Source organism: Cetorhinus maximus, unplaced genomic scaffold, assembly GCF_964194155.1.
Source record: "Cetorhinus maximus unplaced genomic scaffold, sCetMax3.hap1.1 HAP1_SCAFFOLD_1151, whole genome shotgun sequence".
NCBI lineage: Eukaryota > Metazoa > Chordata > Chondrichthyes > Lamniformes > Cetorhinidae > Cetorhinus > Cetorhinus maximus.
In genome coordinates this window covers 17,168-43,605 of record NW_027597093.1, presented here as the reverse complement: position 1 = coordinate 43,605, position 26,438 = coordinate 17,168, and the positions used below count along the sequence as shown (strand labels likewise).

At 51.7% G+C, this 26,438-nt stretch overlaps 1 protein-coding gene across 1 annotated transcript; it reads left to right on the top strand.

Annotated features, from left to right (window-relative positions):
* Window positions 1–1,126: 1,126 nt before the first annotated feature.
* LOC144675777 (tau-tubulin kinase 1-like) lies at window positions 1,127–25,974 on the top strand (the record flags this gene model as incomplete). The annotated part of the gene is made up of 6 exons (XM_078536367.1): window positions 1,127–1,316; window positions 8,795–8,954; window positions 10,853–11,000; window positions 11,139–11,212; window positions 25,341–25,481; window positions 25,870–25,974. Coding segments are annotated over exons 2-6 (576 nt in total), but the record flags the coding sequence as incomplete, so codon positions are not given.
* Window positions 25,975–26,438: the final 464 nt, after the last annotated feature.

The following is a 26,438-nucleotide window of genomic DNA, read 5'->3' as shown; positions in this document are numbered from 1 at the left end:
TCCCGGTGCATTGTGTAAGTGTCCCTGAATCCGGTGCATTGTGGAAGGGACACTGACCCCGGTGCATTGTGGATGTGACCCTGACCCCGGTGCACTGTGGATGTGATCCTGACCCAGGTACATTGTAGGAGTGTTCCTGACCCTGGTGCATTGTGGGTGTGACCTTGACCGCGGTGCATTGTGGGAGTCTCCCTCACCCCGGTGCATTGTGAATGCGACCCTGACCCCGGTGCAGTGTGGGAGGGCCTGGCCCCGGTGCATTGTGGGAGGGTTTTGGGATGGGGGTGTTTCGTGGTGGGGGTGTTTTTTTGGGGGGGTGTTTTGTGGGAGGAGGGTTTTGGGAGGGGGGATTTGGGGGAGGGGGGATTTGGGGGAGGGGGAGTTTTGGGGGGGATTTGGGAGGGGGGGGTTTTTGGGAGGGGGTTTTTCCCGCCTCCTCCCTTCTCCCCGGGGCCGCCGGGATTTGGAGTTTTCCATCGGGAGGCGTGTCGCGCAGGCGCAGTGTGAACCGCAAATCAACCAGCCCCAGAGCTGTGAGTGGCAGAATCAGAAGCCAATCAATGCCGGATGGGAATGAGGGCGGGGCTAACGCCGCGGAGGCGGGACTGGCGCCGGGGGGCGGGGCTGGCGCAGGGTTGCGCGCTCCCTCTCCTGGCGGATCCCGGTGCTTCAGGCGGTGAGGGGGCGTGTTTGGCGCCGGGGGGGCGGGGCTGGCGATTGGATGAGCGCTCCCTCTCCTGGCGGATCCCGGTGCTGCAGGTGGTGAGGGGGCGTGGTTGGCGCCGGGCGGGGGGGCAGGGCTGGCGATGGGATGAGCGCTCCCTCTCCTGGCGGATCCCGGTGATGCAGTCGTTAAGGGGGCGGGGCTGGCGCCGGGGAGCGAGGCTGGCGCCGGGGGCGGGGCTGGGATGAGCGCTCCCTTTTCTGGCGGATCCCGGTGCTTCAGGCTGTAAGGGGGCGGAGCTGGCGCCGGGTGAGCGCTCCCTCTCCTGGCAGATCCCGGTGCTGCTGGCGGTGAGGGGGCGTGGTTGGCGCCGATGGGCGGGGCTAGCGCCGGGTGAGCGCTCCCTCTCCTGGCAGATCCCGGTGCTGCAGGCGGTGAGGGGGCGTGGTTGGCGCCGGGGGCGGGGCTGGCGCCGGGTGAGCGCTCCCTCGCCTGGCGGATCCCGGTGCTGCAGCCGGTCTGCACTGCGGAGAAAAGGCGATGGAGAGAGTGGGCGGGTGAGGGAGGCAGCGGCAGCCGGACGGAGCCAGAGAGAGAGGCGAGGCTGGGCCCACAGCGCGGAGCCTGGGGTCACCCAGAGCAGGACGCGGCGGTGAGTGTGGCCGAGGCCCGGGCCGAACCGGGCGGGGAATGAACAGGGTTCGACCCCATCATCCCATCCCCCTCTGGGCTGTGGCCAAACTCCCCACTGACCAGGATCAGACCCAGACCACCCACTGACCAGGATCAGACCCAGACCCAGACCACCCACTGACCAGGAGCAAAACCCAGACCACCCACTGACCAGGAGCAAAACCCAGACCACCCACTGACCAGGAGCAAAACCCAGACCACCCACTGACCAGGAGCAGACCCAGACCACCCACTGACCAGCAGCGGACCCAGACCACCCACTGACCAGGAGCAAAACCCAGACCACCCACTGACCAGGAGCAGACCCAGACCACCCACTGACCAGCAGCAAAACCCAGACCCAGACCACCCACTGACCAGGAGCAGACCCAGACCACCCACTGACCAGCAGCAAAACCCAGACCCAGACCACCCACTGACCAGGATCAGACCCAGACCACCCACTGACCAGGATCAGACCCAGACCCAGACCACCCACTGACCAGGATCAGACCCAGACCACCCACTGACCAGGATCAGACCCAGACCACCCACTGACCAGGATCAGACCCAGACCCAGACCACCCACTGACCAGGATCAGACCCAGACCACCCACTGACCAGGAGCAGACCCAGACCACCCACTGACCAGGATCAGACCCAGACCACCCACTGACCAGGAGCAGACCCAGACCACCCACTGACCAGGATCAGACCCAGACCACCCACTGACCAGGAGCAAAACCCAGACCACCCACTGACCAGGAGCAAAACCCAGACCACCCACTGACCAGGAGCAGACCCAGACCCAGACCACCCACTGACCAGGATCAGACCCAGACCCAGACCACCCACTGACCAGCAGCGGACCCAGACCACCCACTGACCAGCAGCGGACCCAGACCACCCACTGACCAGGAGCAGACCCAGACCACCCACTGACCAGGAGCAAAACCCAGACCACCCACTGACCAGGAGCAGACCCAGACCACCCACTGACCAGGAGCAAAACCCAGACCACCCACTGACCAGGAGCAAAACCCAGACCACCCACTGACCAGGATCAGACCCAGACCACCCACTGACCAGGATCAGACCCAGACCCAGACCACCCACTGACCCGGAGCAAAACCCAGACCACCCACTGACCAGGAGCAAAACCCAGACCACCCACTGACCAGGAGCAGACCCAGACCCAGACCACCCACTGACCAGGAGCAAAACCCAGACCACCCACTGACCAGGATCAGACCCAGACCCAGACCACCCACTGACCCGGAGCAGACCCAGACCCAGACCACCCACTGACCAGGAGCAGACCCAGACCACCCACTGACCAGGAGCAAAACCCAGACCACCCACTGACCAGGAGCAAAACCCAGACCACCCACTGACCAGGAGCAGACCCAGACCACCCACTGACCCGGAGCAGACCCAGACCACCCACTGACCAGGAGCAAAACCCAGACCACCCACTGACCAGGAGCAGACCCAGACCCAGACCACCCACTGACCAGGATCAGACCCAGACCCAGACCACCCACTGACCCGGAGCAGACCCAGACCACCCACTGACCAGGAGCAAAACCCAGACCACCCACTGACCAGGAGCAGACCCAGACCCAGACCACCCACTGACCAGGATCAGACCCAGACCACCCACTGACCCGGAGCAGACCCAGACCCAGACCACCCACTGACCAGGAGCAGACCCAGACCCAGACCACCCACTGACCCGGAGCAGACCCAGACCACCCACTGACCCGGAGCAGACCCAGACCACCCACTGACCAGGAGCAAAACCCAGACCACCCACTGACCAGGAGCAAAACCCAGACCACCCACTGACCAGGTGCAGACCCAGACCACCCACTGACCAGGAGCAAAACCCAGACCACCCACTGACCAGGTGCAGACCCAGACCGCCCGCTGACCAGGATCAGACCCAGACCACCCACTGACCCGGAGCAGACCCAGACCACCCACTGACCAGGAGCAGACCCAGACCCAGACCACCCACTGACCCGGAGCAGACCCAGACCACCCACTGACCCGGAGCAGACCCAGACCACCCACTGACCAGGAGCAAAACCCAGACCACCCACTGACCAGGAGCAAAACCCAGACCACCCACTGACCAGGTGCAGACCCAGACCACCCACTGACCAGGAGCAAAACCCAGACCACCCACTGACCAGGTGCAGACCCAGACCGCCCGCTGACCAGCAGCAGACCCAGACCGCCCACTGACCAGGTGCAGACCCAGACCACCCACTGACCAGGAGCAGACCCAGACCACCCACTGACCAGGATCAGATCCAGACCACCCGCTGACCCTTGCCCCCTCCTCAGGGCACCCGAAACAGTGGACAGGGACCTGGCCCCCATCCCCCCAGAGCTCTGCTCCCTCTCCAGGGTACCCACCTTCCACCCTATATACCCACTCCCACCTCCCACCCTATATACCCGCTCCCACCTCCCACCCTATATACCCGCTCCCACCTCCCACCCTATATACCGCTCCCACCTCCCACCCTATATACCCGCTCCCACCTCCCACCCTATATACCCGCTCCCACCTCCCACCCTATATACCCGCTCCCACCTCCCACTCTATATACCCGCTCCCACCTCCCATCCTATATACCCGCTCCCACCTCCCATCCTATATACCCGCTCCCACCTCCCACCCTATATACCCACTCCCACCTTCCACTCTATATACCCGCTCCCACCTCCCACCCTATATACCCACTCCCACCTTCCACCCTATATACCCACTCCCACCTCCCACCTATATACCCGCTCCCACCTCCCACCCTATATACCCACTCCCACCTCCCACCCTATATACCTACTCCCACCTCCCACCCTATATACCCACTCCCACCTCCCACCCTATATACCCACTCCCACCTCCCACCCTATATACCCGCTCCCACCCTATCCAGGTGCCTGTGTTGGCTTGTGAGGGACACCAGTTTGCGTGCACGTGGAATAGGGTCCTCCGCTGTGGTGATAGGTGTATTTGAGTTATATTTGACTGGCGGTGATGGGGTTTGGAGGGCTGCAAAGGGTGCAGAGCAGACCTGCAGCACAAGTTAATGTACAGTATACGTGTGATCAAACATTGCTGTGTATCTCCTCTTTCATCTCTCAATGTCTTCTTTCTGCAGTTGAGTGTATTACATACTATTCCTACTCAGTTACAGCACAGGAATTGCCCATTCAGCCCTACTGCTCTATCACGTTGTTTCTGCTTCACATGACCTTCCTCCAACCCCTAATTCGTCACACACCATCAGTACAGTCCACTTTCTGCAGCACATTCCTCGTCAAGGATAAGGGGCCCATGAATTGGTGCCTCTCTGATAATATTAATTCATTCACAGGATGTGGGCTTTGCTGGCCGGGCCAGCATTTATTGCCCATCCCTAGTTGCCCCTTGAGAAGGTGGTGGTGAGCTGCCTTCTTGAACCGCTGCAGTCAATGTGGTGTAGGTACACCCACAGTGCTGTTAGGGAGGGAGTCCCAGGATTTTGACCCAGCGACAGTGAAGGAACGGTGATATATTTCCAAGTCAGGATGGTGAGTGACTTGGAGGTGAACTTCCAGGTGGTGGTGTTTCCCATCTACCTGCTGCCCTTGTCCTTCTAGATGGTAGTGGTCATGGGTTTGGAAGGTGCTGTCTAAGGAGCCTTGGTGAATTCCTGCAGTGCATCTTGTAGACGGTACACACACTGCTGCTACTGTGCGTCGGTGGTGGAGGGAGTGAATGTGGATGGGGTGCCAATCAAGCGGCTGCTTTGTCCTGGATGGTGTCCAGCTTCTTGAGTGTTGTGGGAGCTGCACTCATCCAGGCAAGTGGGGAGTATTCCATCACACTCCTGACTTGTGCCTTGTAGATGGTGGACAGGCTTTGGAGAGTCAGGAGGTGAGGTACTCATCATAGGATTCCCAGCCTCTGACCTGCTCTTGTAGCCACAGTATTTATATGGCTAGTCCAGTTCAGTTTCTGGTCAATGGTAACCCCCAGGAAGTTGATAGTGGGGGATTCAGTGATGGTAACGTCATTGAATGTCAAGGGGCGATGGTTGGATTCTCTCTTATTGAAGATGCTCATTGCCTGGCACTTGTGTGGCGTGAATGTTACTTGCCACTTGTCAGCCCAAGCCTGGATATTGTCCAGGTCTTGCTGCATTTGGACATGGACTGCTTCAGTATCTGAGGAGTCACGAATGGTGCTGAACATTGTACAAACATCAGCGAACATTCTCACTTCTGGTCTGGCCTACATGTGTCTCCAGACCCACAGCAATGCGGTTGATTCTGAAATGCCCGAGCCAGACACTCAGTTGTATCAAACCGCTACAAAGTCACAAAAAGGAATGAAACCGGACGGATCACCCGGCATCGACCTGGGCACCGCAAACGACAACAGCAAACTCAGCCCTGTCAGCCTTGCAAACTCCTCCTTACTAACATCTGGGGGCGAGTGCCAAAATTGGGAGAGCTGTCTCACAGACTAGTCAAGCAACAGCCTGACATAGTCATCCTCACGGGATCATAACTTACAGATAATGTCCCAGACACCACCATCACCATCCCTGGGTATGTCCTGTCCCACCAGCAGGACAGGCCCAGCAGAGGTGGAGGCACAGTGGTTTACAGTCGGGAGGGAGTTGCCCTGGGAGTCCTCAACATTAACTCCGGACCCCATGAAGTCTCATGGCATCAGGTCAAACATGGGCAAGGAAACCTCCTGCTGATTACCACGTACCGCCCTCCCTCAGCTGATGAATCAGTCTCCTCCATGTTAAACACACTTGGAGGAAGCACTGAGGGTGGCAAGGGCACAGAATGTACTCTGGGTGAGGGACTTCAATGTCCATCACCAAGAGTGGCTCGGTAGCACCACTACTGACCGAGCTGGCCGAGTCCTAAAGGACATAGCTGCTAGACTGGGTCTGCGGCAGGTGGTGAGGGAAACAACAAGAGGGAAAAACATACTTGACCTCATCCTCAGCAATCTGCCTGCCGCAGATACATCTGTCCATGACAGTATCGGTAGGAGTGACCACCGCACAGTCATTGTGGAGACGAAGTCCCACCTTCACATTGCGGATACCCTCCATCGTGTTGTGTGGCACTACCACCGTGCTAAATGGGATAGATTTCAAACAGATCTAGCAACTCAAGACTGGGCATCCATGAGGTGCTGTGGGCCATCAGCAGCAGCAGAATTGTACTCGAACACAACCTGTAACCTCATGGCCTGGCATATCCCCCACTCTACCATGACCATCAAGCCAGGGGATCAACCCTGGTTCATTGAAGAGTGCAGGAGGGCATGCCAGGAGCAGCACCAGGCATACTTAAAAATGAGGTGTCAACCTGGTGAAGCTATAACACAGGACTACTTGCGTGTCAAACAGCATAAGCAGCAAGTGATAGAGCTAAGCTCTGTATCAAATGCCTTTTGAAAATCCATATACACCACGTCAACAGCGTTTCCCTTATCAACCTTCTCCGCTACCTCCTCAAAAAACTCCAGGAAGTTAGTTACACGTGATTTTCCCTTGATGAAGCCGTGCTGTTGTTCCTTAATTATCCTGCTGTTGCCTAAGTGATTATTGATTTAATCCCATACTATAGTTTCCAGAATCAAACTGACTCATCTGTAGTTACCAGCTTTATCCTTGCATCCCTTTTTGAACATGGGTGTAACATTCACAATTCTCCAGTCCTCTGGCACTTACCCTGTGTCTAAGGAAGATTGGAAGATTATTACTATTGCCTCTGCAATTTCCACTCTCATTTCCCTCAGTCCCCTCAGATGCATCTCATCCCGTCCTGACACCTTATCTATTTTGAGTAAAGATAGCCTTTCTAACACCTCCTTCCTCTCAATTGTAAATTCTTATAGTGGACCAGTTACCTCCTCTCTCACCTGGGCCTGGGAAGCATCTTCTTCCTTTGTAAAGTCAGATGCAAAGTACTCGTTCAACACCTTCTCTATTTCTCCAGCCTCCACATGCAAGTCCCTATTTTTGTCCCTATTCGGCCATAATTTTCTTTAACCACTCTTCCCACCTCTCCCACGCTTTCAGCCCCAACTGTTCTCTCCGATTCTGAGTGAAATCCCGCTCCCTCTCTCGCTCCCCCCACCTCTCTCACGCTCCCCCCTCTCTCTCTCACTCCCTCCCACCTGCGCTTTCTCTCCTTGCGCTGAAGAGCTGAACTCCCGAGGTGAGGTGAGAGTGACTGTCCTTGACATCAAGGCTGCATTTGACCGAGAGTGGCATCAAGGAGCCCTAGCAAAACTGGAGTCAATGGGAATCAGGGAGGAAACTCTCCACTGGTTGGAGTCATACCTAGCACAAAGGAAGATGGTTGTGGTTGGTGGAGGTCAGTCATCTCAGCTCCAGGACATCACTGCAGGAGTTCCTCAGGGTAGTGTCCTCGGCTCAACCATCTTCAGCTGCTTCATCAATGACCTTCTTTCCATCATGAGGTCAGAAGTGGGGATGTTCGCTGATGTTTGCACAATGTTCAGCACCATTCGTGATTCCTCAGATACTGAAGCAGCCCATGTCCAAATGCAGCAAGTCCTGGACAATATCCAGGCTTGGGCTGGCAAGTGGCAAGTAACATTCGTGCTACACAAGTGCCAGGCAATGACCATCTCCAACAAGAGAGAATCTAACCATCGCCCTTTGAAGTTATCATCACTGAATCCCCCACTATCAACTTCCTGGGGGTTACCATTGACCAGAAACTGAACTGGACTAGCCATATAAATACTGTGGCTACAAGAGCAGGTCAGAGACTGGGAATCCTGTGGTGAGTAATTCACCTCCTGACTCCCCAAAGCCTGTCCACCATCTACAAGGCACAAGTCAGGAGTGTGATGGAATACTCCCCACTTGCCTGGATGAGTGCAGCTCCCACAACACTGAAGAAGTTTGACACCGTCTAGGACAAAGCAGCCGCTTGATTGGCACCACATCCACAAACATTCACTCCCTCCACCACCGACGCACAGTAGCAGCAGTGTGTGTACCATCTACAAGATGCACTGCAGGAATTCACCAAGGCTCCTTAGACAGCACCTTCCAAACCCATGACCGCTACCATCTAGAAGGACAAGGGCAGCAGATAGATGGGAACACCACCACCTGGAAGTTCCCCTCCAAGTCACTCACCACCCTGACTTGGAAATATATCACCGTTCCTTCACTGTCGCTGGGTCAAAATCCTGGAACTCCCTCCCTAACAGCACTGTGGGTGTACCTACACCACATGGGCTGCAGTGGCTCAAGAAGGCAGCTCATCACCACCTTCTCGAGGGCAATAAATGCTGTCCCAGCCAGAGACATTCATCTGGTAACAATGAAAAAGAAGCAGGTTGACACCTCAGTGATATGGGTCAGCTGGATTTTTCTGTTGATTGTGTAGGTAAATGGACTGGGCTTGGAAGGAGTCTGGATGAGTTCTCGCTGGCTGTCCAATGCAGTGCCTCGCAGCCCCAACACAGGACGAGGCAAACATGAGCGGGGGAGGGGAGCAGGTCGACATCTTGCCTGTGGCCTTTGTTGTCAAGGACCGCTGGAAAGTGGTGAGTGACACCACCTTAATACTCACCATTCCCAACCCTACTGTAGACTCTCCCCTCCCACTGCCCTGCACCCTTCCCACTGCCCCGTATGCTCCCCTCTCACTGCCCTGTACCCCGAGACCCACTCCTCTCACTGCCCTGTACCCCGAGAACCACTCCTCTCATTGCCCTGTACCCCGAGACCCACTCCTCTCACTGCCCCGTAACCCCAGACACTCCCCTCTCACTGCCCCGTACCCCCAGACACTCCCCTCTCACTGTCCCGTACCCCCAGACACTCCCCTCTCACTGCCCCGTACCCCCAGACACTCCCCTCTTACTGCCCCGTACCCCCAGACACTCCCCTCTCACTGCCCCGTACCCCCAGACACTCCCCTCTCACAGTCCCGTACCCCCAGACGCTCCCCTCTCACTGCCCCGTACCTCCAGACGCTCCCCTCTCACAGTCCCGTACCTCCAGACGCTCCCCTCTCACTGCCCCGTACCCCCAGACACTCCCCTCTCACTGTCCCGTACCCCCAGACACTCCCCTCTCACTGCTCCGCACCCCCAGACACTCCCCTCTCACTGCCCCGTACCCCCAGACACTCCCTTCTCACTGCCCCGTACCCCCAGACACTCCCCTCTCACTGCCCCGTACCCCTAGACACTCCCTTCTCACTGCCCCGTAACCCCAGACTCTCCCCTCTCACTGCCCCGTACCCCTAGACACTCCCCTCTCTCTACCCCGTACCCCCAGACACTCCCTTCTCACTGCCCCGTACCCCCAGACACTCCCCTCTCACTGCCCCGTACCCCTAGACACTCCCCTCTCACTGCCCCGTAACCCCAGACTCTCCCCTCCCACTGCCCCGTACCCCCAGACACTCCCCTCATACTGCCCTGTACCCCCAGACACTCCCCTCTCACTGCCCCGTACCCCTAGACACTCCCTTCTCACTGTCCCGTACCCCCAGACACTCCCCTCTCACTGCCCCGTAACCCCAGACTCTCCCCTCTCACTGCCCCGTACCCCTAGACACTCCCCTCTCTCTACCCCGTACCCCCAGACTCTCCCCTCTCACTGCCCCGTACCCCTAGACACTCCCCTCTCTCTACCCCGTACCCCCAGACACTCCCTTCTCACTGCCCCGTACCCCCAGACACTCCCCTCTCACTGCCCCGTACCCCTAGACACTCCCCTCTCACTGCCCCGTAACCCCAGACTCTCCCCTCCCACTGCCCCGTACCCCCAGACACTCCCCTCATGCTGCCCCGTACCCCCAGACACTCCCCTCTCACTGCCCCGTACCCCTAGACTCTCCCTTCTCACTGTCCCGTACCCCCAGACACTCCCCTCTCACTGCCCCGTACCCCCAGACACTCCCCTCATACTGCCCCGTACCCCCAGACTCTCCCCTCCCACTGCCCCGTACCCCCAGACACTCCCCTCTCACTGCCCCGTACCCCTAGACACTCCCCTCTCTCTACCCCGTACCCCCAGACACTCCCTTATCACTGCCCCGTACCCCCAGACACTCCCCTCTCACTGCCCCGTACCCCTAGACACTCCCTTCTCACTGCCCCGTAACCCCAGACTCTCCCCTCCCACTGCCCCGTACCCCCAGACACTCCACTCCCACTGCCCCGTACCCCTAGACACTCCCTTCTCACTGCCCCGTACCCCCAGACACTCCCCTCCCACTGCCCCAGACCCTAGAATCTCCCATCTCACTGCCCTTGTACTCCTACCCTACTATAGACTCTGAATGCTATCCCACTTCCTTTATCCTCCTGCCTATGACTGACCCTCCCCAGTCAGTTAACCTCCTCTCACAGCCCATCTCCGGTCCCCTGTCGTCAGTTCCAGTATAATCTCTGTGTCACATTTAGCCCATTGCTTTCTGTCTGTTGCTCAGCTAAAGAAGATCGGTGGAGGAGGGTTTGGTGAGATTTACGAGGCGACAGATTTGTTAATCCGGGAGAACGTTGCACTGAAGGTGGAGTCTGCCCAGCAACCCAAGCAGGTGCTGAAGATGGAGGTGGCTGTTCTGAAGAAGCTGCAAGGTAAGGCAGATGGAGCGGGTGTGCTGGATATATTCATGCCAACAATGACTGCTTCTCCCTTTCTTCCCCTCCCCGTCGCATGCACCCTGTGTATGGCTGTGTGACGCTAACTGGTGCTATCGTTCTGTTGCTGTTCAGGGAAGGACCACGTGTGCAGGTTCATTGGCTGTGGACGGAACGAGAAGTTTAATTATGTGGTGATGCAGCTTCAGGTAAACAGTTTGTTTGATGTTGGGATTATGTTCTGAATGTCGGCAGCCTGCTCTATCTCACGTGTCTGCCCTAGTCCCCAGTCAAACCATTATTTCCTCTTATTCTGGCTGTTCTTCCTGGTACGACCTCCATCTTCACCCCCTGAATACCGAAGGATGCAGACTTGAATGGGTATGGTGTACACCACCACGTAAAGCTCTGTCAGGCCCAGCTGGAGCTTTTTGAGGAGGTAACAGAAAAGGTCGATGAGGGTATTGCTGTTGATGCGGTGTACATGGACTTCCAAAAGGCATTCAATAGAGTGCCACACAACAGACTTGTGAGAAAAGTTATTGCTCATGGAATAAAAGGGACAGTAGCAACGCGGATACAAAATTGGCTGAGTGGCAGGGAGCCGAGGATAATGGTTAATACCTGCTTTTTGGACTAGAGGAAGGTTTGTAGTGGAGTTCCCCAGGGGTCAGTGTTGGGACCCTTGCTGTTCCTGATATATATTAATGATCTAGATCTTGGTGTGCAGGGGACAATTTCAAAGTTTGCAGATGATATGGAACTTGGAAGCTTTGTAAACTATGAGGAGGACAGTGTCAAAGGGACATAGAAAGTTTGATGAATGGGTGGACAAGTGGCAAATTAAGTTCAATGCAGAGAAATGTGAAATTATTCATTTTGGTAGGAAGAACATGGACAGACAATATGAAATAAGGGGTGAAATTTTGAAGGGGGTGCAGGAGCAGAAAGACCTGGGTGTATATGTACATAGATCATTGAGGATGGCAGGACAGGTGGAGAGGGCAGTTAATAAAACATATAATATCCTGGGCTTTATTAATAGGGGCATAGAGTACAAGAGCAGGGAGGTTATGGTGAATTTATATAAGACCCTCGTTAGACCTCAGTACAGAGTATAAGAGCAGGGAGGTTATGTTAAACCTGTGTAAACACTGGTCTGGCCTCAGCTGGAGTATTGTGTCCAGCTCTGGGCTTCACAATTTAGGAAGGATGTGAAGATATTAGAGAGGGTGCAAAACAGATTCATGAGAATGGTTCCAGGGATGAGGGACTTCAGTTATGTAGATAGATTGGGGAAGTTGGGACTGTTCTCCTTGGAGAAGAGGAGGTTGAGAGGAGATTTGATAGAGGTATTCAAAATCATGAGGGGTCTGGACAGAGTAGATAGGGAGAAACTGTTCCCATTGGTGGAAGGATGGAGAACCAGAAAGAACAGATTTAAAGTGATTGACAAAAGAAGCCATGGTGACATGAGGGAAATGTTTCACACAGCGAGTGGTTAGGATCTAGAATGCACTGTCTGAGAGTGTGGTGGAGACAGGGTCAATCGAGTGGTTAGGATCTGGAATGCACTGTCTGAGAGTGTGGTGGAGACAGGGTCAATCGAGTGGTTAGGATCTGGAATGCACTGTCTGAGAGTGAGGTGGAGACAGGGTCAGTCGAGTGGTTAGGATCTGGAACGCACTGCCTGAGAGTGTGGTGGAGACAGGGTCAATCGAGTGGCTAGGATCTGGAACGCACTGTCTGAGAGTGTGGTGGAGACAGGGTCAATCGAGTGGTTAGGATCTGGAACGCACTGTCTGAGAGTGTGGTGGAGACAGGGTCAATCGAGTGGTTAGGATCTGGAACGCACTGTCTGAGAGTGTGGTGGAGACAGGGTCAATCGAGTGGTTAGGATCTGGAATGCACTGCCTGAGAGTGTGGTGGAGACAGGGTCAATCGAGTGGTTAGGATCTGGAATGCACTGTCTGAGAGTGTGGTGGAGACAGGGTCAATCGAGTGGTTAGGATCTGGAATGCACTGCCTGAGAGTGTGGTGGAGACAGGGTCAATCGAGTGGTTAGGGTCTGGAATGCACTGCCTGAGAGTGTGGTGGAGACAGGGTCAATCGAGTGGTTAGGATCTGGAATGCACTATCTGAGAGTGTGGTGGAGACAGGGTCAATCGAGGGATTCAGTCAGGATACAGGTGAGGATTGGAGGTCTGCTGACGTTGTACCTTTGTTTAGAAATGGAGTGAGGGATTGACTGAATAATTATAGGCCAGTCAGCCTAACCTCAGTAGTGGGCAAATTATTGGCATCAATTTTGAGAGACAGGGTAAACTGTCACTTAGAAAGGCACAGATTGATCAGGGAGAGTCAGCATGGATTTGTTGGGAGAAGGTCGTGTCTTACTAACTCCATTGAATTTTTTGAGGAGGTAGCAAGGAGCATTGATGAGGGTAGTGCAGTGGATGTGGCCTACTTGGATTTTAGGAACACAGGAACAGGAGTAGGCCATTTGGCCCATCCAGCCTTCTGCACCAAAAACAGAAAATGCTGGAAAAACTCAGCAGGTCTGGCAGCATCTGTGGAGAGAGAAACAGAGTTAACGTTTCGAGTCCGTGTGAATCTTCTTCAGAGCGTCTTCAGAAAGTCGCTCTGAGGAAGGGTCAAAAGGACTTGGTATGTTAACGCTGTTTCTCCCTCCACAGATGCTGCTGGACCTCCGGAGTTTTTTGTTGTTGTTTCAGATTTCCAGTGTCTGCAATATTTTGCTTTCCACTTTTTGCATCATTCAATTGGATCATGGCTGAATGTGGACCTAAACACCACATTCCTACACAATCCCCATACCCCATTATATCATTAGGACCCAGAAATCTATTGATTTCTGTCTCGAACAGAGGACTTAGGAGCAGGAGTAGGCCATTCAGCCCTTCAAACCTGCTCCACCATTCAATAAGATGATGGCTGATCTTGTTGTGGCCTGAACTCCACATTCCTGTCTGCACCCCCACCCCCCCCCTCCATAACCTTTGACGCCCTTGTCTAACAAAAACCTGCCTCACTCAGCCTGGAATATATTCAATGACCCAGCCTCCACTACCTTCTGGGGAAGAGAATTCCACACACCGTTGACCCTTGGGAGAAACAATTTCTCCTCATCTTAGTCTTCACTGAGAGACCCCTTATTTTTAAACTGTGTCCCTTTGTTCTAATCTCTCCGACAAGGGGAAACATCCTCTCAGCATCCACCCTGACAAATCCCCTCAGGATCTTCTATGTTTCAATAAGATCACCTCTCAATCTTCTAAACTCCAATGGATACAGACCCAGCCTGTCGAACCTTTCCTCATGGGATAAGCCCTTCATTCGAGGAATGAGACCAGTGAACCTTCTCTGAACTGCATCTAATGCAATTATATCTTTTTTCAAATATGGAGACCAAAACTGTACACAGTTCTCCAGATGTGGTCTCACCAAGGCCCTGTACAGCTACAGTAAAACTTCCCTCCTTTTACATTCCATTCCTTTCACAATAAAGGACAACATTCAGTTTGCCTACCTAATCACTCGCTGTACCTGCAGACTAACTTTTCCTGATTCATGTACCAGGACACCCAGGTCCCTCTGTGCCTCAGAGTTCTACAACTCTCTCCATTTAAATAGTGCACTGTTTTTCTATTCCTCCTGCCAAAGTGAACAAGTTCACATCTACCCACATTATACTCCATCTGACAAATTTTCCCAGTCATTTAATCTGTCTATGTCTTTTTGAGACTCTCTATGTCCTCTTCATAGCTTACTTTTCTAACTATCTTCAGCTGCAAATGTAGCTACAATACATTCAGCCCCTTCATCTAAGCCATTGATATAAATGGTAAATAGTTGAGGCCCCAGCACTGATTCCTGTGGCACTCCACTCGTTACATCTTACCAATCCGAATAAGATTTATCCTTACACTCTGCTTCCCGTTAGCTGACCAATCCTCTGTCCATGTTAATATGTTACCCCCGAACCATGTGGTCTTATCTTGTGTAGTGACCTTTGATGTGACACCGTATCAAATGCCTTTTGGAAATCCAAGTACAGCACATCTACAGGTTCCCCTTTATCCATGTTGCTTGTTACTTCCTCAAAGAAAGCCAATAGATTAGTGAAATATGATTCCCTTTCACAAAGCCATGTTGACTCTTCCTGATCACATTATGATTTTCTAAGTACCCCGCTATAACCTCCTTAATAATGGATTCTAGCAATTTCTACACCACAGATATTAGACTAACAGGCCTATAGTTTCCTGCTTTCTGCCTCCCTCCTTTCTTGAATAAAGGTGTTACATTAACTGTTTTCCAATCTACTGGAACCTTTGCAGAATCTAAGAAATGTTGGACAATTATAACCAATGCATCCACTATCTCTGCAGCCACTACTTTTAAGACCCTACGATGCAGGCCACCTGGTCCTGGGGAATTGTCAGCTGTTAGGTCTAGTAGTTTTCCTCGCACCCTTTCCCTGGTGATGGGGACTGTTTTAATTTCACCCTTCCCTATCACCTCTTGATTTTCAAGAATCTTTGAGCAATTTTCTAAGTCTTCCGCTGTGAAGACAAACCCAAGATACCTCTTCAATGCCTCCACTATTTCTTTGTTTTCCGTTATCATACTCAATGACTGAGCTTTCACAGCCCTCTGGGGTAGAGATTCACCACCCTTTGAGTCAAGAAATTCCCCCTCATCTCAGTCTTAATCTGAGCAAGGTTTTTGACAAGGTCCCATATGGCAGACTGGTTAAAAGCCCATGGGATCCTGGGGAATGTAGCATGCTGGATATAAAATTGGCTCAGTGACAGGAAACAAAGTGTAATTGTTGTCGGGTGTTTTTGTGACTGGAAGGCTGGTTCCAGTGGGGTTCCACAGGGTTCAGTACCAGGTCCCCCTGCTTTTTGTGGTACATATTAATGATTTGGACCTCAGTGTAGGGGGAATGATCAAGAAAATTGCAGACGACATCTCTTAGGGGAGATGGTGGTGTAGTGGTATTGTCACTGAACTAGTAATCCAGAGGCCCAGGTTAATGCTCTGGGAACACGGGTTCAAATCCCACCACGGCAGCTGGTAGACTTTAAAATTCAATTAATAATTCAATTAAAGGTGACCCTCAGTAATGATGACCATGAAACCATTGTTGTAAAAACCCATCTGGATCACTAATGTCCTTTAGGGAAGGAAATCTGCCGTCCTTACCTGGTCTGGCCTACATGTGACTCCAGACCCACAGCAATGTGGTTGACTCTGAAATGGCCGAGCCAGACACTCAGTTCAAGGGCAATTAGGGATGGGCAACAAATTCTGGCCTTGCCAGTGATGCCCACATCCCAATGAAAGAAGGAAATAAAAAATCTTCAGCTGCTTCATCAATGACCTTCCTTCCATCATAAGGTCAGAAGTGGGGGTGTTCGCTGATGATTGCACAATGTTCAGCACCATTCGCAACTCCTCAGATACTGAAGCAGTTCATGCCCAAATACAGCAAGACCTGGACAATATCCAGGCTTGGGCTGACAAGTGGCAAGAAACATTCGCGCCACACAAGTGTCAGGCAATGACCATCTCCAGCAAGAGAGAATCTAACCATCGCCCCTTCACATTCAATGGCATTACCATCACTGAATCCCCCACCATCAACATCCTGGGGGTTACCATTGACCAGAAGCTGAACTGGACTAGCCATATAAATACTGTGGCTACTTTATGAGAAGAGAGTGCTGATTGGTTGGCAAGTGGGGTCTGGCAGAGGTGTTGCCATGGAGAATGCACCAGTTAACTGTTGACTGACAGTTAACTACCAAGCTTTGTTTAAATTCAAACCAGGCAAGGCATTGCTCTGGGAGATGAGCCAGTGAATGGCTGTTACTTACTTTGTTTAGCTGAAACAGGGCCCCGTGTATTAATATATGTAGCTTCTAGCATGTGTAAGTAAGCCACACTGCGAGCCTGACTGATAATCATAAATTGGTTGTCAGTGTAATTCTTAGCACAATCATGATTGTTCAGCAAGTGCTGTCCATTCACGGAATCACATCTAATGTTGGATACTGTGTTTTGAGTTGTGCGAGCACGGGTTGTTTGGATACGGTCCGTACCTTGCCCATTGTGAACAGCGGCTGGGAGATGCTGTTTGATATGATCTGCCAGTCTTTGGGACATACAGTCTACATACTGAGCATCACACTGGCACTGAAATTCATATACCACATTACTCATTTGTGTGAGAGGCAGAATGTCTATTTGGCTTGACGGCAGCATCCTGTTAGTGGCGAATACCACTCGTGTTGCTCCTGCAGCGTGAAACAGCTAGCTCCACCTGTTGCTCACATTTTTGTGATCCCTTGCCCTTCCAGGGTAATCCGAGGTAGACTGGGCACTTTTCAGGGCTGAAAGTGGTGACTTTAGGCCCGTTCATGAGTTTGCGTGATATATAGCGCAAAATGACCTGATCAGGGTAGTCATTATCCTGCACGATGCCTTTGATGCCCTTATTTCAGCACTAAGCTTGCAAGGTGAGCAAATGGCTTTGGCCCTATTTACAGGTTGCTGATAAAGCCAATTTTATAGCGCATGTAACTGTAAGAATCCCAGCGTGTGTACTGACCAGTGAAGGAAGGGTTGCGGTAAACCATGGTGTAGAACCCCGTGGCAGATTTCTCAACTAGTACGTCAAGGAAGGGAAGTTAATTTGACTGCTCCATTTCAAAGGTGAATTTGAGCGCAGGATGGAGCACATTAAGACATGTAAGGAAATTATTACATGCTGCAACGGATTTATATATAGCAAAAGTAGCATCCACATATTGGAAATATGCAAGGGGTAGGAGGTTGGGTGTCATTCCATTGAAGACGCGTTTCTCATAGAACCCAACAAAGATGTTTGCGAGAGCTGGGCCTAGGGGGGATCCCATGGCAACACCATCTATTTGGACATACACGGTGTCATTAAAGCTGAACTCAACTGCGCGAGTTGCTGAGTTCATAAGCTCAATGAATACTGATCCACACAGTGGTGGTGGGTCTAGATTGCCATGGTATAGCGCTGCAGCGCAGGTATCTATGGCTGCCTTAAGTGGAACATTGGTGAATAGGCTAGCAATGTCAAATGAGCACATGGACACAGCATTGCTATCCATATGCAAGTCCTGTCCGGCCTTCGCAAGTGGGAAGGAATCCTCCACCGTGCATGTGGAAAACTTGCTCAAAACTGGTCGGAACAATTCACCCAGCCATTTGGCCAATTCATGCTGTGCAGAACCGGTCACAGGTAAGATTGGGCATAGAGGGACATCACTTTTGTGTGTGTTGGGCAGCCATACACACACGGACATAGTGAACTGTGAGGACGAACCCTATGGTATATATCACCTGCTAGCTTCTTGTGCTTTCACAAGTCTAACTGCTCATGCTGAGCAGCAGATCCAGTGGATACTGTTAGAATCATACCTCTTTAAACTGGATTTTTCTTTCTAAAATATCTAAGGACATGGCACTATTTGGACATTTGGAAGCTGCCTGAGAATTTTTTTTTAAAAGGGTCATAAGTTCACCTTGGAAATGCCAATGAGCAGGGTCTCACCCACAGAATCACCGGGGCTGGATGGTACTTGTGAAGGAGCTGTTTATTTGCTTTTTTGTTTTGAACTGCAAAGCAGTTTAATTATTGAAAAGCTGGGAGACAGAAAGGCAGTCATATGGCAGGGGCAAACCTTCAGTTTGAACCTGTGGGTTTACTTTCAGTCTTGTTGGGGAAAGGCTGAGAGCAGAAGGTTACCCTGACTAGCTCTCTCCCTCTCCCTCTCTGCTTTGTGAAACTGCGCTTCTCCACTTGTAGCCAGATAATCCTCATCTGAGTAGTTTGTCTGCATGATTTTAGACTTGCTGGCCAAGACAGGGAGAATCGGTCTAGCTATACTCTCCTCCATGCTGAAGCATTGTTGGTGAACTTCCTGACATCTACTGGGCCCAGTGGCTTCGCCCGAGTTAACTTCAGACTGACAGCAGCAAACCACCATGAACTTTAATTTTTCTTTCTTTCGACGAGGGTTTTCTTTTCATCTGCCTGACTCTGCAGAAACTACCTGTTTGACTGTGTCTGTGCGCGCGTGTCCGTCTGTATGTGTGTGTCTGCGTCCGTGTGCATGCGCGTGTCCGTCTGTGTGCGTGTGCGCACGTGTGTCCGTCTGTGTGTGTGTGTCTGTGTCCATCTGTGCGTGTGTGCGCACGTGTCCGTCTGTGTGTGTGTGTGCCTGTGTCCATCTGTGTGTGTGCGCACGCGTGTCCGTCTGTGTGTGTGCGCACGCGTGTCCGTCTGTGTGTGTGTGCGCGCGCGTGTCCGTCTGTGCTTGTGCGCGCGCGCGTGTCCGTCTGTGCTTGTGCGCGCGCGCGTGTCCGTCTGTGCTTGTGCGCGCGCGCGTGTCCGTCTGTGCGTGTGCGCGCGCGCGTGTCCGTCTGTGCGTGTGCGTGCGCGCGTGTCCGTCTGTGCGTGTGCGTGCGCGCGTGTCCGTCTGTGCGTGTGCGCGCGCGTGTGTCTGTCTGTGTGCGTGTGCGCGCACGTGCTAGGGAAGTTTAAAAAGGTTAGTTAGTTATACTTCCATATTATAATTGCCTGTCAACCAGTTGCTGAAACGTGTTTAAAGGGAGTTTTAATTTAAAATAAACCAATCATTGAGTTTTTTTTAAAAGAAGCCTGGTCAGAGTCTCTTTTAGAGTCAGTCATAGGGTTATACAGCACAGAAACAGGCCCTTCGGCCCATCATGTCCGCCGGCCATCAAGCCCCTATCTATTCCAATCCCATTTTCCAGCACTTGGCCCGGAGCCCTGTATGCTATGGCATTTCAATTGCTCATCTAAATACTTCTTAAATGTTATTTGGGTTTCTGCCTCTCCCACCCCCTCAGGCAGTGTGTGTTCCAGATTCCAACCACCCTCTGGGTGAAAAAAAATCCCTCCTCAAATCCCCTCTAAACCTCCCTCCCCTTACCTTAAATCAATGCCCCCTGGTTATTGACACCTCCTCTAAGAGGAAAAGTTTCTTCCTATCAATGCCCCTCATAATTTTTTATACCTCAATCAGGTCCCCCCCCTCAGCCTTCTCTGTTCTAAGGAAAACAACCCCAGCCTATTCAGTCTCTTTTCATATCTGAAACGCTCCAGACCAGGGAACATCCTGGTGAATCTCCTCTGCACCGTCTCCAGTGCAATCACATCCTTCCTATAATGTGGCGACCAGAACTGCACACAGTACTCCAGCTGTGGCCTAACCAGCGTTTTACACAGCTCCAACATAACCTCCCTGCCCTTATGTTCTGTGCCTCTGCTAATAAAAGCAAATATCCCATATGCCTTCTTAATTACCTTTTCTACCTGACCTGCTTTCTTCAGGGATCTATGGACATGTACACCAAGGTCCCTCTGATCATCTGTACTTCCTAGGGTCCTACCATTCATCGTGTATTCCCTTGCCGTCTTAGTCCTCCCAAAATGCAACACCTCACACTTCTCAGGATTTTCCTCTGGCTGCTAGAAGTCGAGGTAAACAAGTGGCCATTTTGGTGAGAAATTAAATATTTAAATTATTGGTGCAGCCTGTGGAGTAGTGGGGCTGGGGCTGGATAATTCACACACTCCTCCCAACCCGGTCATAACAATACGAATTTATACCTGTCGTTAAGAATGGTGTGCATTTGGTTGATGTAGTCATGCTTGTTAAGGGTGACTATTCCGGTCCCTTTGTTGGATTTACAGATATGTATGTCTGGGTTGGCCTCGCTATGCTACCAGACATTTGCATTGCTGAAGGAAGTCAGGGAGGAGATAGCAGATGCTCTGAGGATGATTTTCCCAACTTCACTAGATACAGGGGAGGTACCGGAGGACTGGAGAAATGCAAACCTAGTTCCATTGTTTAAAAAGGGATCAAAGGAAATGCCAAACAATTATAGGTCAGTTAGTCTTACATCGGTGGTGAGCAAATTGGTAGAATCAATCCTGAGAGATAGGATTAACTGTCATGTGGAAAGGCATGGACTAGTCAGGGATGGTCAGCATGGATTTGTTAAAGGAAGGTCTTGCCTCACAAATTTGATTGAATTCTTTGAGGAAGTGACAAGAAGGGTTGATGAAGGTAGTGCAGTGGATGTTGTGTACATGGATTTTAGCAAGGCATTTGACAAGGTCCCACATGGCAGATTGGTCAGGAAAGTAAAAGCCCATGGGATTCAGGGTAATGTGGCAAACTGGATAAAAGGTTGGCTTTGTAACAGGAAGCAAAGGGTAATGGTCGATGGATGCCCTTGCGAATGGAAAGTTGTCTCAAGTGGTGTTCCACATGGCTCGGTGTTGGGACCCTTGCTGTTTGTGTTATATATTAACGATTTGGACGTGAACGTGGGGGGCACGATTGGGAAATTTGCAGATGACACAAAGATTGGCCGAGTAGTGGATAGTGTAGAGGATAGCCATAATCTCCAAAACAATATAGATGGGTTGGTGGAGTGGGCGGTAAAGTGGCAGATGGGTTTTAACATAGAGAAGTGTGAGGTCATACATTTAGGGAGGTCAAACAGTTACAGGGATTACACAATAAATGGGAATATACTAAGAGGGGTAGATGAAGAGAGAGATCTTGGCGTACAAGTACACAGGTCCCTGAAGGCAGCAGTTCAAGTAGACAAGGTTGTAAAGAAGGCATATGGAATGCTCTCCTTCATTGGCAGAGGTATAGAATATAAAAGTAAGGATATCATGTTGGAATTGTATAAAACTCTGGCGAGGCCACAACTGGAGTATTGTGTGCAGTTCTGGTCACCACATTACAGGAAGGACATAATAGCTCTGGAGAGAGTGCAGAGGAGGTTTACAAGAATGTTGCCAGGGTTAGAAAAGTGTAGCTACGAGGAGAGATTGGATAGGTTGGGGTTATTTTCCTTAGAACAAAGAAGGCTGAGAGGTGACTTGATTGAGGTGTACAAAATTATGAGGGGAATAGATAGCATGGACAGGATAAAATTGTTTCCCTTGGTGGAGAATTCTAGAACCAGGGGACATAGATTCAAGATAAGTGGCAGAAGGTGTAGGGGGGACATGAGGAAGAACTTTTTTATGCAGAGGGTAGTGGGTGTCTGGAATTCGCTGTCCAAGTTGGTGGTAGAGGCAGAAACTTTAAACTCTTTAAAAAGTACCTGGATCTGCAACTAAAGTGCTGTAAGCTGCAGGGCTATGGGCCGGGTGCAGGAAGGTGGGATTAGAAAGGGCACCTGGATGTCCTCGGGCTGGCATGGACAAGATGGGCCGAATGGCCTCCTTCTGTGCTGTAACTTTTCTATGGTTCTATGGAAATTGACCAAGTCATTTGGAATCCCCCAGCTTGCGTGCGCTAGATCAGCTAGACATGCTCTCGAGGATTCAACGTCTTCAGTGGATGCTGCTTGTGCCGGGATAGTTGGGAGTAGAGAAGTTTGAACTCAGCAAATGCCTCTTCCCGTTTGATTTGGGATGAAGGCACACCAAAATTGAAACCGTGCGCAAGAACACACTCGCTCAGTACTCTCCTCGTGAAGTATAAATTGTTGTTCCCTTTACATTTGGTATTCTTGCAAATTGTCCTGATGAGTACAATATGAAAAGCTTCAACAAGTCTTTTTTTTCAGCAATATTTGATTCACAATTAATGGGACGGTAGTGAGAGGTATAGAGGAAGTGAGGGATCTTGGAGTGAGTGTCCACAGGTCCCTGAAGGTAGCAGAACAGGTCAATAAGGCCGATGGAATCCTTCCCTTTATTAGCTGAGGTATTGAATATGAGTGGGGGGGGTCATGCTGGAACTGTATAAAACATTAGTTAGGCCACAACTTGAGTACTGTGTGTTGTTCTGGCCACCTCATTACAGAAAGGATGTAATTGCACTAGACAGGGGACAGAGGAGATTTACGAGGATGTTGCCAGGCCTGGAAAATTGCAGCTAGGAGGAAAGATTGGATAGGCTGGGGTTGTTCCCCTTGGAACTGGGGACACTAACGGTGATTTGATTGAGATTTACAAAATAGTGAGGGGCCTGGATAGAGTGGATGGGAAGGGTCTATTTCCCTTAGCAGAGAGGTCAGTGATTAGGGGGCATAGATTTCAAGTGATTGGTAGAAAGATTAGAGGGAGATGAGGAAATATTTTTTCACCCAGAGGGTTGTGTGGTCTGGAACTCACTGCCTGAAAGGGTAGTGGAGGCAGAAACCCGCCACTATTGAAAAGGTCTCTGGATCTGCACCTCAAGTGCCGGAACCTGCAGGGCTACAGGCCAAATGCTGGAAAGAGGGGTGAGGCTGCGGGGGGGGCTCGGTTTTCAGCCAGCACAGACACGATGGGCCGAGTGGCCTCTTTCTGTGCCGTAAACTTTTCTACATTGTCTAAATTATGTAAATATCTGAAAAGGAGGAATGTGTTGGGATGTGGGGAGAGGGGAGGCAGTGACAGTACGTGAATTGCTCCTTAGGAGAGCCAGAACAGACACGATGGACTGAATGGCCTCCTTGTGCACAATAACAATTCTGGGAACCCCTGAGAAATCTGGGTTCCTCTAATTCTGTTGTGCAATTCTGATTTCAATTCCTGCACCACTGGTGGCTGTGCCTGCAGCTGCCAGAGACCCAAGGTCTGGGATACCGTCCCTACGCCTCACCTCTCAGCCTCTCTACCTCGCTTTCCTCCTTTAAGACATTCCTTCAAACCTACCTCTTTGACCGAGCTTTTGGTCACCTGTCCTAGTGACTCCTTATTGTTTTTTATTCATTCACGGGATGTGAGCTTCTCTGGCTGGGCCAGCATTTATTGCCCATCCCTAGTTGCCCTTGAGAAGGTGGTGGTGAGCTGCCTTCTTGAACCGCTGCAGTCCATGTGGTGTAGGTACACCCACAGTGCTGTTAGGGAGGGAGTTCCAGGATTTTGACCCAGCGACAGTGAAGGAACGGTGATATATTTCCAAGTCAGGATGGCGAGTGACTTGGAGGGGAACTTCCAGGTGATGGTGTTCCCATCTATCTGCTGCCCTTGTCCTTCTAGATAGTAGTGGTTGTGGGTTTGGTAGATGCTGTCGAAGGAGCCTTGGTGAATTCCTGCAGTGCATCTTGTAGATGGTACACACACTGCTGCTACTGTGCGTCGGTGGTGGAGGGAGTGAATGTTTGTGGATGTGGTGCCAATCAAGCGGCTGCTTTGTCCTGGATGGTGTCAGCTTCTTGAGTGTTGTAGGAGCTGCACTCACACAGGCAAGTGGGGAGTATTCCATCACACTCCTGACTTGTGCCTTGTAGATGGTGGACAGGCTTTGAGGGGTCAGGAGGTGAGTTACTCATCGCAGGATTCCCAGCCTCTGACCTGCTTTTGTAGCTACAGTATTTATATGGCTAGTCCAGTTCAGTTTCTGGTCAATGGTAACCCCCAGGATGTTGATAGTGGGGGATTCAGTGATGGTAATGTCATTGAATGTCAAAGGGTGATGGTTAGATTCTCTTTTGTTGGAGATGGTCATTGCCTGACACTTGTGTGGCACGAATGTTACTTGCCACTTGTCAGCCCAAGCCTGGATATTGCATTTGGACAGGGGGAGGTGATGGTGTAGTGAAATTGTCACTGGACTGGTAATCCAGAGACCCCAGGGTAATGCTCTGGGGACCCAGGTTCGAATCCCACCACGGCAGATGGGGGAATCTGAATTCAATAAAAATCTGGAATTAAAAGTCTAATGATGACCATGAAACATTGTCAATTGTTGTAAAAACCCATCTGGGTCACTAATGTCCTTTAGGGAGGGAAATCTGCCATCCTTACCTGGTCTGGTCTACATGTGACTCCAGACCTACAGCAATGTGGTTGACTGTTAAAATGTTTGATCCTTTGCCAGTCATGAGCCTAATCTCCAAACGCACTGAGGTCAGTCTGAAACAAACATTGTACACAGTCTGAATACTCCCACAGATCTTTGTATCTTGTGGAACGTGAAACAGGGGCTGCAGTGGTTCAAGTAGGCACCTCACTACCACCCTCCCAGGGGCAATTAAACACTGGCCTGGCTGCATAAAGTGCAACAATCCCAAAACTGATCACTCTTATCCCAAACCACCCTCTGAATCCATCTGTACTACACCTGAGCAGCTAGTTCTTAGCCCTTCAATTCTCTGTATTAACCTGACTGGGGATGTAAATGGTTGTTGCTCCTTTACAAGCACTGTGCCTTGATCTTCACTGCCATCTGCTCCTTGTGGAGCCTTGGCCCCGGTTCCTCTGCTAATAGTTGTAATGTTTTCCAGGGCCGTAACCTGGCGGACCTGAGGCGTAGCCAGCCAAGAGGCACCTTCACCATGAGCACCACCCTGAGACTGGGCAAACAGATCCTTCAATCCATCGAAGCCATCCATTCTGTTGGGTTTCTGCATCGTGACATCAAGCCGGTGAGTCCAGTAGGCAGCCGGCCTCAACACTGCCAGCAAAGAAGCTTCACAAGCCCCTGGGGAGCAGGCGGGAATCCTCACTTCCCCGGTTTCTCCTCTTCCTGCAACCCTGCCTTGTGCCCCTTTGCCTCTGTGTCTCGCTAGCCCTCTCCACCTCTCTGTCTCTTTCTGCTCCCTATCACCTTACGCACTCCAGCTCATTTGGAGTGGGAAGAAGAGGCCTAATGGCTGTGGTGATGGAAAAGACATGAAGCAGTTGTATTTAATGTTGTATCTCTGTGTCTCCTTTAACCCACACTCTCTCTCTCTCTCTCTCTCTCTCTTCTAAACACCCCCCGCCTCACCCCCCGCCCCCACAATTCCCAACCCCGCTCCCCAAACCCTGCAGTCAAACTTTGCAATGGGCCGTCTCCCATCGACCTACAGGAAGTGCTACATGTTGGACTTTGGTTTAGCACGACAGTACACCAACACGAATGGAGAGGTGCGGCCGGTGAGTAACTGCAGACAGGGATTCTGGAGGGGGAGCAGGCAGTACAACTGGAACTGTACCCCAGTGAGAGTCAGTGTGTGTGGGACCCGTACCCCAGTGAGAGTCAGTGTGTGTGGGACCCGTACCCCAGTGAGAGTCAGTGTGTGTGGAACTGTACCCCAGTGAGAGTCAGTGTGTGTGGGATTGTACCCCTGTGAGAGTCAGTGTGTGTGGGACCCGTACCCCAGTGAGAGTCAGTGTGTGTGGGACCCATACCACAGTGAGAGTCAGTGTGTGTGGAACCCGTACCCCAGTGAGAGTCAGTGTGTGTGGGACCCATACCACAGTGAGAGTCAGTGTGTGTGGGACCCGTACCCCAGTGAGAGTCAGTGTGTGTGGAACTGTACCCCAGTGAGAGTCAGTGTGTGTGGAACCCGTACCCCAGTGAGAGTCAGTGTGTGTGGGACCCGTACCCCAGTGAGAGT